At 35.2% G+C, this 13,059-nt stretch overlaps 1 protein-coding gene across 2 annotated transcripts; it reads right to left on the reverse strand.

The window, feature by feature from the left end:
- Positions 1 to 586: 586 nt before the first annotated feature.
- Positions 587 to 6,105, reverse strand: LOC113647787 (macrophage mannose receptor 1-like). 2 transcript variants are annotated; one of them, XM_027154718.2, is made up of 6 exons: positions 6,005 to 6,105; positions 5,707 to 5,753; positions 3,283 to 3,672; positions 2,158 to 2,310; positions 1,612 to 1,706; positions 587 to 944 (listed from the first exon to the last, which is right to left on the reverse strand). In XM_027154718.2, the coding sequence occupies exons 2-6, from the start codon at positions 5,738 to 5,740 to the stop codon at positions 840 to 842; spliced, it is 777 nt and encodes a 258-aa protein (XP_027010519.1). In that variant the 5' UTR covers positions 5,741 to 5,753; positions 6,005 to 6,105; the 3' UTR covers positions 587 to 839. The 2 variants fall into 2 exon arrangements, with proteins under 2 accessions (XP_027010519.1, XP_027010518.1); XM_027154717.2 differs by having other exon boundaries at positions 1,972 to 2,310.
- Positions 6,106 to 13,059: the final 6,954 nt, after the last annotated feature.

The following is a 13,059-nucleotide window of genomic DNA, read 5'->3' on the forward strand; positions in this document are numbered from 1 at the left end:
CACCAGCCAAGCAACTCAGCCAAGCATCTGGTGATCTATTGATTGATCTCCTCAACCATCAGCTGTCATGGCTAGACATGCAGATCACCTGCTGGTCAGAGTAATGCTTTTATCGTTGCATACACAAGCCTGAGCTAATGTTAGTATCCTCCTCAAAAGAAGGTCCTGGGACACACCCCCAGTGCAAAATCCCACACACATGTGGCAAGTCAGTCCCAGTCACTGTCACAATGAGTATTCACATAACTCAGTGCAATTAATTCATAAAAATGTTTTTGTTCTATATAGATTACATTATTTGTTATTGTTATATTTAGAAGAACTCCAGTATGTATAATAATTGTGAATAATCAAGTATTTAGGCCTTTGCAGGCTTGATTTGTTCTTCATTTCAGATTGCTAAATGTTGATTGCTTTAAATTAACATTTTCAGATGGGACAGAGCTACTCTTGTCTGATTAATAGCCAAATTTGTGAAAAAACCAATACACCTTGCTGAAATGAAAGACAAAATGTGAGGCTTCAAAGATGATGTATAACATTGTTTATTTGTCCTAATTCTTATTCATTCTAAGAACAGGGAACTTTTAACAAAATGCTAGATACAACTCATATATATCAAATATATCAGGATGTTTAAAAACATGACAGTCTGAAATTAAATATGCAATTATACATGCATGGGGAATGTGAAGTAGCTACTATAAATAGAAAGTAATCAACAAGACATAACTGTAGCCAATAATATTATCAAGAGACATTTCAGTAATGAAAAAAATCTACATCATTCTTTTTAATTGCATTTCTATAATTAACAGAGCTTAAACTCTGGTTAGCATCTAGAGGTCTCGTTTTTTCTGCTTAAAAATTTGTCCATCTGACTGCACTCTCCAGGACACTGTGGTGTTTTCCAGCATGCCATTTTCATCCAGCTTCTGCTTGATCTACAGAACAGAAACAGAATCTTTAAACCTGTTTTGCAATCTTTATTTAAAAAATACTCAGATCAAGAGCTGAATATTGATTCAATGGACTTCCACCATGAGTGGGAATAAAAACATTCCCATGTGCAGCTCTATTAAAGATTGTTAAAAATATTTCAGCATATTTAGTACACACATTAGATAGGCCAAATCTTTGTAACCGAAATAGTGTAAACATGAACAAATGTTTACAGCTCATTTAGAAAGGGAACAAATATTTACATTTATGACAGGCTTATGCAGAGCAAATTTCATTGATGTCATTTATACAACTGAGTAGTTGAGCATTATGGGCCATGCTCAAGGGATCATCAATAATAGCTTAGTGGTCCTGGAATGTGAACTCACAATCTTCTAACTTATTGGCTGACTAATGATCATGGTTATTTATAAACATTTATTAATATTAAGATATGACCATTTATTATAATTTAAATAAAACATTGTTAGTAATGCTAACATTTGCAAATGTACAAATGATTAGTTTGTAGTTTATCATACACATCTGAGCAAATATGTGCTGAGTCATGTGTACATTTTTAATTTTGAATCATATAAGGTTTGCTAGTGATGCTTCAATATTTATTATATGTTACATGCCAAATTTTAGTAATTTTGTGTGACTCACCAGCTCTAAGATGGCCGACTGCACATCAGAATCAAATATGCTCAAGCCAGACTTCACTTCGAGTCTCAAGATCTGTTTTTCCCTCACTGGATGAGCTACATAACCCACATACACAGAGACAAACACATTAAGAAAGAGAGTTAAGTGACAAAATTAATTCCCCCTTCCAGAAGTCAATGTTTAAATAAATCTTACAATTTTTGGGTCAGTTGTGGGTACAATGTTTATATAATTTACTTTATTGTATTTATGAGCTTAGATAATTAGCAAAGTAGAGAGGAAACAGACTGATATAATTTGCATACTTCTTATTATCAAGTGCTTTTGGATTTTTAGAAACAGATGAAAGAAATAACTCACTGATATGACAGATGAAATAGTTGAGCGCAGTACATTTTATGTCACTGAACAGTCCTTGATCAAGAATGGCACAGTTTTCATTTGTATTATAATTATCAGGCTGTCCAGAAAGCCATAGTAGATTCGATGTGTTAGTTCCGTCCGACCACTTCCATGTGTCTCTGTATAGGCCAAACCAAGACTTACCCTGAAGGTATGATATGCTCTGTAATGCGTTGTTATCTGCATCATTTGTTGCAAAAGCCAAATCTGTGTGAAACTCTCTGCAGTAAGCCAGAGCCCCATTCCAGTTAAAGTTAGTATTGACACCAACATATCTGCCATCATAGCTGTTATTAGCTGTGAAATAGCAATGAATATGATTAGTATAGTTGAAAAATCCTTGATGAAATAAGGCTTCCACTTCCGCTTGTCGTGAAGTGATTTAATTAAAACAACATTTTTTTTTGTACATCTTTTGCTTAAGGTTCAGCTATGAACATTATATTGTTTCTAAACATTTCTTATTAAATAATAAAGATACAAATCATTTTGCCATTGATAGTACCAGCACAACAACATGGAAAATGTTTGATGACCCATTTGTGTTTGAAGACCCATTTTTGACCAGGTTTTTCACTTTCAAGCTAAAGTCTCCTTGGTGTATGTAAATTTTTTGGAAATATACTGTAATTCTGATAAAGTGGATTAAAGCTGAAATAAGTCTGCCTCTATTTGATTGTTTTAAAATGGCCTCTTATCTGAACAAAATATAATTGACATATCCCTAGCATGAATTGTGTGATGTTGTGAAAAACTGAGTTGAATATTTTAGACTATGTGTATGTAAACTTTCAGTCTTAAATGTAGTTACATTTGATGTGACAAGGTAATTTATTATAGCTTATTATACTGTAGTTTACATCATAGCAGTGAGAAACAGGCTTTCCTCTTCTACTCAGCATAAACATACAATTTTGAACATAATGTTTTATTACATAATATGTGAATTTACATTTTTTTGTACTTTTTACCAAAAGAGTTTGAATAGACACGAGTTTCAACTTTGTTTTGCCTTTTACCTTTGTGAATAAGAAACTGACCTCATAAAATAAAGTCACAAAAATAGTTTCAGTTTTTAATGCAATTTAACTTAGCCTCCTAACATACTACCTCATTTCTCTCCTATATGTTAGGTATTCTGTCAACAAGAATTTACTATTAAAATTAAAATATCAATATCACAATTCGTAGATTTGTTGGAACAGTATTTAATATATAGTCTGCAAACAGCCAAATAGAAACAAAGCAAAATATAAATTCTTTACTCACCATTGTAGCATATAATTGGAAACAGGCTTTCACATTCATAATCCCACCAGCCTCCGTATGGGCCTATAAGAGAACATGATTGGTGGCCACCAAGGTTATCAGGCTGTGGCGAGTACCACTGTTGATAATTATTTATCAGTGACACGCCATTAATAGACCAGCGCCAACTGTTAATATCATTGTACAAACCAACCCAGGCAACGCCAGTCAGACCTTCCCTTGCCAATGTAACTTTTAGTCTTAACCAGTCAAGGTCACTTTCAACTGTAGCCAAGTCAGCATATGTTTCTCTGCAGTAATTCTGAGCTACTCTCCATGTCACTTTTGTCTTGATCAGAAAATACTTATGACCAACAGGTCGCAGAAGAGATGAGGTGGCTGGGACGACACCTGCAGAAAATCATTGATTTAGTGAGCCATGCAGTAAACAAATAAAACATCAGTGTCTGAGATTCAGGGGGTGCCAGAAAAGCATTTGCCCTATCACTGGAAGAAGGCAAATCCAAATCCCAACAATGCCAAAACAACCTTTTCAAAACAGTGTTTTCTGGGTGGTGGGGCGGGCATGACAATTACAACATTTATTAGACAACCTTGTCCAGAGAAACATACAGAACTGCTTAGCAGTCTTTTCAAAAACATACTTATGCTAGTTCAGTAGGTCAAAGACTAAGAATATTATCATGCTAACACTACAGGATGTAGTACAAAATAAAATATAACAACTGAAATTTATATATTTTTTGAATCGAGAACTTATTTTGAGCATTTAGTTCTCTTTTGAAGACCTCTAATTGGTTAGACAATCATGAGAATTGTATTTCTCATATTTTTCATATCATTGTGAAGGGAGTGCATTGCAAAATAGGTTGTGATAAGTGTCTTCATGTAGGTGGGGTCTGGTGGATATTTTGCTTTGTAGGCAAGAGTATTAAATCTGATATTGGCAGATACAGGAAGGCAGTACTGGCAATGCAGTGTGGTATGGGAGACGATGACAAAGTTAAAAGGTCTTGCATTTTAAAAAATTGGGGTAGTGTGCATAGGCAAGGTGGATAATTAGTTGTCCAAAGCTAACCTGAGACTACATACACTGCCAAAAGATATATGCATTTAGCTAATGAAATCATGACTTCATGGACACCCGTGGAGAGTCTGGGTGGAGATGATCATGTCCATAGATTTGGCCATCCCTCCAATAAGAATGGAAACCTGTGTCATGATGGGTCATGAATTTCTAGACTCAATAGGATGGCTTGTGATTATTATTGATCAAAGACACTGAAAGGTGGATAAAGACATGATATGAAGAGAATGAGATTTAAAATTTTAGATACTCTGGAGCTGCTTAAGGTCCCTATAGCCACACTCCAAATCTAGTGGAAAGCCTTCCCAGAAAATTAGAGGTTATTAAAAGAGCAATGAGACTGGGCTAAGGGGATAGGACTTGTGCCCAGAAAGTGTATCTTAATATACTGTAAGAGAGTTCAGAGTTCAGAGTAGTTCCCTATTATTTCCATCATTACAGATTTACATGTTCATTGGCTGATCTGTCATTATACTGAGGGAAAACCTGCATGTTTATTTATTTATTTATTTATTTTTATTATAAACTTTCAGCAGTTTAATTTCTCCTGATTTCCAGGGCATGTTTGGGAGGCTTAAGGTGGCCTATGCTCTTAGAAAGCTATAGACTGGAGGATGCCACCGTCTTGGTTGGTAAGGTCTGGTAATATATTATAATTGGCAATAAACATCATTGCATGTCATGACAATATATTTTAAGATATAGAGAATATGCTATGTTTATTAACTGGTAGGTATGGTTCATTTACTCATTGAATAAGGTGGCAAAGTCATTAGCAGTTAGTAAGGACTCTTCCTATGACAAAATGTTGTTCAAAAAGTTTTTGAATGACGAAGCTATTGACCAGACATAATCTAAAATCTGTGGGGATGCTGATAGAGCCATATCCAAAAAGATCGATAGGTTTACTAAAATCATGAAATGTGATTCAACAAAGTATCAATTCAGGGATGTGCAAAATTATGCTTAAGTTACTGATAAGGTTATTTAAACCCCCCCCCCCCCCCCCCCCCAAAAAAAAAAACCCAAAAAGAAATGATTATCTTTGGCTTAGATTTGTTATATTTTTACATTGAGTGTGGAAACAGTTCTGACAAGATTAATCTAGAACCTACACAATGGTCTGTAGACTTTTATATCCATTTTACCAACACTACATATTTTGAGATCCATAAATCAAAACTATTACTTATTTTACTTTTAGTTATAAATGAATAGTAACCAGAAAAGGCCAACAATTAAGTAAAAAAGCAATAATAGTTATTTTTAACATCATATTTTAATGACATTATTAATACTTAATTAGTGAGATGAAACTTTTAAAAACACGCACTCACCTATGAAAGTTAGGAGAAAGAGATATCCCTTCATAATGGACTAGCAGCTAGTGAGTAAGAAAAATATTCACATTTTAAGTGATCAGTTTAAACTGTCAGGTTTACTGTAAAAGAATGCAGTTAAATGCCATATAATTCTACAGTATAATTTCAGTATGAATTATTCTGAACCTTTAAAATACTGATCTTTCAAAGCTTTGTAACATACATTTAAACTGTTAAAGAAAATAGAGACATCAGAGAATAATCAGAAAAGCTATGCAAATATGAAAGATCATCATGAAACAATGAAGCTTACCATTAATCCAATCACTGAAGTCCAAATCCACTGTTGTTGTAGTTCTGTGTTTCTTCAATGCCAGCAACAGTTTCTAAAAGATTTACCTGGAGACTGAATTCTTAAATACTAACACACTTATGTAAATCAGCCTTGAATAAACAAAAACACTTTACAACAACGCCCACAGAGGCTTATAAGGAATTTTATTTGTGATAAACCACGTCTGATTATCTAAACAAAGCAAGATTTTTGTTTCTGAGCACCATCTCTCAATTTTTATATTAAGTCACATTTTACTATGAAAATTGGATGAAAACAATCTACTTCTTGTATGAGAGTAAAATTTATGTTGAATATTACAGAGCCACTGCATTGTCACCATCTGGGACTGTGAAACTGGAATACAATATTTGAGGTAATATTCTCCAGATAAGTCTTTCTATAGTTGTTGAATATATCAGTGCATGTGATTGCATTTCACTTTGAGAATGACATAGATATACAAGTATATATTCAATACTAAGCATAAATCAGCACTTCATTTAGGAATTTTTATCTAATTCTCAGTGAACACCATAACAATTAGCAGAATTTTGAGAATTTTGAGTTTTATTGAAATTTATAGTTTTATTTGTTTTTAAACACCTTCAGTATAAGAAAAAATTACAATAATTAAAATGATTCCACACTCATAGAGTGAACATGTTGGTGACATACCGCCATGTCTTTCGTTTTGTCACTTATGGAGTGTGAGCTTTTTCAGAGTCTGGATGCTGGATGGAGAATTATGCTGGAGTGGCCCTGGATGTATGATTTGGGTTATTATCATGTTGAAGGAGTGCCTGGCAAGGGCAGCCTCTTTTATTTTAATATTTTGTATTCCAGAATTTAAGTATTAGTTATGAATTCATACAATTTCTTTCATACAACCACGCTCAACTGTGGTCTTATGCATCATAATGCAAAAGAATTATTGAAAAAATGTTATTTAATTCTGATAATTATTCAAACCAGTTTCTGTAAAGAACAAGTTTCATAAACAACTTGTCATTTGATTAATATAAACAAACATTCAAAATATTTGAATACATTTTACTAACAAACAAATCCTACAGCTACCGGTTGGCTTATTACTAGTTCAAGATCAAGTTCAAGTTCAAATTAGTTTTTATGTTTTCATAACACAGGGTACACAAAAACAACGAAATACTGATTTTAGGTTTGTGTGCTGTTAAAGCTAAAATAGCATGCAATTGTGTGGAGGCAACATACAAGGCAGTAATATAGCAATCATTCTGTTTACTGAATGGTTAGGTGTAAATCAAAGTTGTAGTGTATAATGTTCACAAGAATACACAGCCTCTATAATGACATTTACAGTCAAGATGTATTTTACCTGAAGTAGATAAAAGAGAAAAAGTGCTAAATCGACATGAGAAAATTCAGAATTATGACGTTATTACCTGACCTTGGGCTACGCAGAGACAGAATTATGCAAATCATAACGTAAATTCATTAAAATGCTAAACAAATGTAACTTGCTCAGGGTTAAAAAAGATTAGTTGAAGTAAGTACACTGTTTCATTGGATGCACATCACTGCCACTATTTTTGTAAAAGAAAGGTTTGAAAAAATAATAAATATGAAATTGTATGTATATTGTAACTAAGCTAATACATTTAATTGTGAATTTTGTGCACTTTTTGTTAAACAACTTAATAATACATATGTAGATTTAAACATTGTATTTGTACATATAGTTGTAAGTTCACTTGAAGTGCATAAATCTGGTTAAACAGCGATTGTCTAAAATGGGAAGAAAATGTAGGTGGAGTTTCAAAAACATCAATGAATCATAAGCAGTCCTGTTAGTGTTACTGTTATAAAACATTGTCTACCTTTAAAAGTAAGACTGTTGTTCTCTCAACAGTCGTGATGAATTCTGAAAATCTTGGTGTAGGACCACGATAGGTGCTTTTTCTTTTTTATTAGGAGGCAGGGCTGAGAGGTCACATACTTAAGTCTCCAGGCTCAAATGTCTTGTTGCATGGATGCAAGTACCATACTCAGTATGCACTGGAACTGGTTGAAGGAGGCAAGTGGATCATACTCTGGATAAATAGTAGAAGTCACAACAGATAGGATGCTTGAATGTGTGTGGGACTTTCTGCTGGGTTGGCAGTTCAACCTGTTTATGGTTCTCATCACTCGAAGCTCACTGAGCATCTTACCCAGGAAATCCACCAGTACATGATCTCTTAGTGCTGAGCAGGCTGCCTTGGAGTAGTACAGGCAGAATTTCCCTCCTAAGCCTGGTGGTAGTATCCAATATACACTATGTATACTAACTTACATGACTGGAAGATGTCAGATAGTGAGGAAGAAATTATGGCAGCATCACATAGATCTGAAGCCTCATCTGCAGCCTGAAGCATCCTTGACTGACTGGCATGTTTACGTCACGTTGCTGATAGATCATAGTCATTAAGGTAGGCAGGAGGGTAGTGCCTGAGGTCTGCCACCCTCTGTTTCTACTCTTTGGTTGATAGATTTTCTTTATACAAGAGCAATGACTGAGATCCAAGTTTACTGTTTAGTGTTTATTGTTAAAAGGATCCCCATTAGCTGTCTTCCTAGTCTTCCTGGGGTCCACAAAATAAATAAATCACATACAATAATAATCTAACAGCAGTAAAACATTGTAGACAATTATGAGGCTAAACAGTAAGCAAATAGAGAGATAATAGACTGCTGTAGAAATCATTTCACATGAATACTTCTTATCAAGCTGCAATCTGATTTTCAGAAGCACATGAAAAAAACAACTCACTGGTTTCACGGATGAAATAGTGAAGCCCCATACAGCATGTGTGTCATTGAACATTCCTTTATCAATCAAAGCACAGTTCTTGTTAGATTTTAAATTATCAGGTTGTCCAGGAAACCATAAGAGGTTTGATGTGTTTGTTACGTCTGACCACTTCCAAGAGTCCCTGAATGCACCAATCCAAGATCCACCCAGACTGGCTGCTATGCTCTTTATTGCACTGTTATCTGATGCAGTTATTGCAAAAGCCAAATCTGTGTGAAACTTTCTGCAGTAAGCCAGAGCTCCATTTGAGTTCAATTTAGTGCTGACACCAACATATCTGTTAGCATAACTGTTATTAGCTGTGAAATAGCAATAAGTATTATTAGTATGGTACATGTTTTCTTTTACTTGTTCTATGAAGAGATACAATCAGGGCAACGTTTTGTACCTTTTTACCCAGGAAAGTGCATGTACTGTTTGCAAGGTCCAGTTATGTGCATTATATTAATTTTAAATATTTCCTTATATACATAATATACAAAATATTTCCTAATATACATAATAAAGGCACAAAAGTTTTCCCTAATAGTACAAGAACAACAAAATCAAAATGTACAGTTTAAAGGGATTTAATGCCCACACACTCTACTCCACAGAGCTCTACTCATTTACACACATTTACAAAAATCTAATCACTTTTAAAGAGACCTCTGAGCTCCACATTCCCAATAGTAGATATAAAATATAAACTTAAAATGTTTTGTATGAAGGTGGTCAACAGGAAGAGGCTGTTTTTTGTGTTTCACCTGTTATGTGTTTTACCTACGTATACATCAGCTTAGTAAATACTTAATGTAATATAAATAATATATAGTGCAGTATATATTGATCCAATTAAAAATTGCCTCTGATGAATTTTGCTGTTCTATAAAAAACAACACTCTCATACAACAGCTTGGTCAGAAGTTTTGTTTTTTTTTTGTTTTGTTTTTTTACAAATATTCTGTAGTATTTGGCAGTGCTGTTCTTTAGATATTTAAATTCAAGAACCAAATTCTTAAGGAAGCTTTTAGTTAGTTTAAATACTTTCTCATGTCAGTTCACAAATTTTCTATGGAATTGAGGTCTTGTGGAATGCACAGTCTCTATTAGATTGTGTTAAGCTAACATCTTATGTGAACAAAGTAGATGGAGACGTATTTATTTTTATTACATAAAATTTAAAATGTGATTTTTTTTTGTATTTTTTTTTGTTTTTTTTTTTGTATTTTTGAAGGTCCTCTGAGAACATATTTGAACTCTAATCTGTGAACAATAAACTGACCTCATGGTATAAAGTTTCAGTTTTTAATGTGACAACTTACCCTATATCTCTCCTATATATTTAAAATTCTGTTAATCCACATTTGGCAAACATTAAATTACAAAAACAAGCCATCGATATCAGGCTTAATGGATTCATAGGAACAGGTTATGTATAGTCTGATAAACCAGACAGCAACAGAAAACAAGCAAAAAAATAAAACTCACCATTGTAGAATATAAATATATACAGGCTTTCACAGGAGAAATCCCACCAGACTCCGAGTCATCCAGTTTCACCCCATGATTGGTTCCCATGCAATTTATTCGGCTGTCCAGTGCCCCAATTGGTAAAAGTATTTTTCAGGGGAACACCAACCTCTTACTGCACGGCACGGAAGTCAAAGTGGCCACTAGGGGATGACCCAGAAACAAGCTTCAATTCAACTTTAAAGCATCAAATCCTCCAAAAACACGAAAAAACCTATTTACCTAGTAAAGTTTATACTCTCAATAATTTTTAAGCCCACACACAAAGCACAATATGATTCACAGCCTTCATATAATTAGAAAAAAATTTTGGACAAAACTGACCTAGGTGGCGCTAGACCGATTTTTCCCTTACCTTTAGACGCGTCTCTTTCTTCACTGGGGTAATATATTCCAACACAAAATAATCCACAAAAATCCACACAGGTCCAAGGAATTGAAATCTGTAAGCCTTTTAATCAAAAACGCTCTGGTCGCGCCGCAAATATTCCGTTAGTGTTCTGAAAACTGGAAACAGAAGTGCGCCATCATCTCGTTTTGCCGCTCTAACTCCTAATTGGGAGTTAAAAATTCAAAGTCTACGTCATATTTATAGCCCAGGTCCTAACGAATCAAATAAGCCCTCATTTGAGCCAATCGGTGCTTGTATGGCAGAGATAGACGGCTGAGAAGCCAATGGTGGCATGACCTCATTTTTGGGAACCCGCCTTTGACTGACAATTACTCCTTCCAATAGCAATGAAATGGGCTGGGACCTATACAGCTGTTTAGCCAATAAGCAGACGATTCCAACGCTATGCGGCATGCCGTATGTTCTTTGACTGTGTCTGCGTGAACTGGATGCGCAGAAGAATTCTTGCGTAATCCCTGACCTTTTGTCCCTCTCACAGCTCAGGGTGTCAAGTTACAGGCCTGTTTTCACACCAGAGTGATAGAGAGAGAGCCTATGCATGTTTATGGCCTTTCAGACTGAGCATGCAGCCTTTTATTTCAAAGTTATATAGTAAACAAGTACACAAAAACGCTGCACCCAACGACCAGGGCCGTAGAAAAATATTCATATAAAATCCATTTTTGGGTCTTTTGACTTTTAATTTTTTTTTGGTGAAAGCCAAGACATGTTGCTATGACTCTTAGTTGTTGTTTTGTCCCTAGCATGTTCCAGGAAAATAAGATTAATCAGTTTATCAGAAAAACAACCCAGGCGGACAGGAAAACCTGCATTCAAACCCCTGTAACTTTGTGCCAGTAAGGCCTAGAATCAATCTGAAACTAGTTTCTGAAACTAGAGAATCTTCTTTCAAATGAGACCAGGCTCACCCCTGTGTGTCATAGTATGTGGGAGCTGTACCACTTTTTGTTGGGCAAGTCATATAGGCGGAGGTCCAAGGACCAGCGCCAAGAGTTAATGTCATTGTACAAGCCGACCCAGACAGCGTTTGTCAGACTTTCCCTTGCTAATATTTCCTTTAGCAAAATCCAGTCATGCTCACTTTCAACTGTAGCCAAGTCACCATACTGTATGTTTCCCTGCAATAATTCTGAGCTACTGGCCATGACACGTTTGTCTTGATCCGATAATACTGGTGACCAACAGCTTGCAGAAGAGATAGGGTTGTTGGGACTACACCTGCAGAAAATCAGTTATTTAGTGATTCACACAGTAATTACATTTTTAATCAAATACAACATCAGTGTTTGGTCTGAGATTCAGATGCTGCCAGAAAAGCATTTGCCCTATTACAGGATGAAGGCAAATTCAAATTCAATTACAATTACAAATGACAATTACAACAATTAGTAAACAACCTTATCCAAAACAATGTTAGATTTTTTCTGCACGGTTCAGCTTCAAGTACTTGGTAAACAAGTATTTAGTAATTTCTCAACACCTCCAGCTGTTTAGACAACCCTGGGAAGATCATTTCTCATATATTTCTCATATTTTAAGGGGATGGTGGATTAAGCTAGTTTACGTTATGTTTATGAAGGGAGTGCAGTGCAAAATAGGGTGTGATAAGTACCTTCAGTTATATCGTCTATATTTGGCTTTGTAGGCAAGCATTAAAGTTTCAAATCTGTTGCTGGACGATACAGGAAGACAGTGGTTTAAATTCAGCACTGTATAGGAGAATTTGACAAGGCTGAAAAGTTATACATTTACAAAAGGGGTGTGGTGTTGAGTTTTAGTTGCTGTAGTAGAATCTCAAGCAACTCAAACAACCGTGAGCAAACTTCTAAGTGGCCTTTGTAGATCTAGATGCTCATGATTTTGTAATGAGAAATCTGCTTGGCCAATTCAGGCTAGCACTGTAAGACAAGGCAGATATTTGGTTGTCCAGAATAATCCTGAGGCTACATACACTGTCAAATGTGGGATATAAAGATTTGCTGAGAAATCATAAGATCTTGACATGAAGTTGGATGTACAGGTAGTTACCACAGAAGATTCTTGTTATGATATAGTTTTTAGCTAGCATCAATAATGAGATGTCTGTCAGACAAACTGAGATCTGTGTGGAGATGTCTGAAGGTGTAAAGTAGAGGATGAGCTCGCTTTCCGCATTGATAATCGCCTTCGGGCATGCCGAAATGAATGACAGGCAAGTAAGAGGCCCCACAGTGAACACTTATACGCATTCTGATTATTCTGAGCCCCAAGAGACTTCTCCAGAACCCATGCAACTGG

Source organism: Tachysurus fulvidraco, chromosome 17 (genome assembly GCF_022655615.1).
Source record: "Tachysurus fulvidraco isolate hzauxx_2018 chromosome 17, HZAU_PFXX_2.0, whole genome shotgun sequence".
In the NCBI taxonomy this organism is placed as follows: Eukaryota; Metazoa; Chordata; class Actinopteri; order Siluriformes; family Bagridae; genus Tachysurus; species Tachysurus fulvidraco.

What these genes read in the sequence shown, in the direction of transcription:
- LOC113647787 (XM_027154717.2), bottom strand. Translation starts at nt 5,740, where the DNA reads ATGAAGGGATATCTCTTTCTCCTAACTTTCATAG. An exon ending in TCCAATTATATGCTACAATG is followed by an intron (nt 2,311 to 3,282) that starts GTGAGTAAAGAA and finishes GCTATTTCACAG; the next exon opens with CTAATAACAGCTATGATGGC. An exon ending in CTATTTCATCTGTCATATCA is followed by an intron (nt 1,707 to 1,971) that starts GTGAGTTATTTC and finishes TGGGTTATGTAG; the next exon opens with CTCATCCAGTGAGGGAAAAA.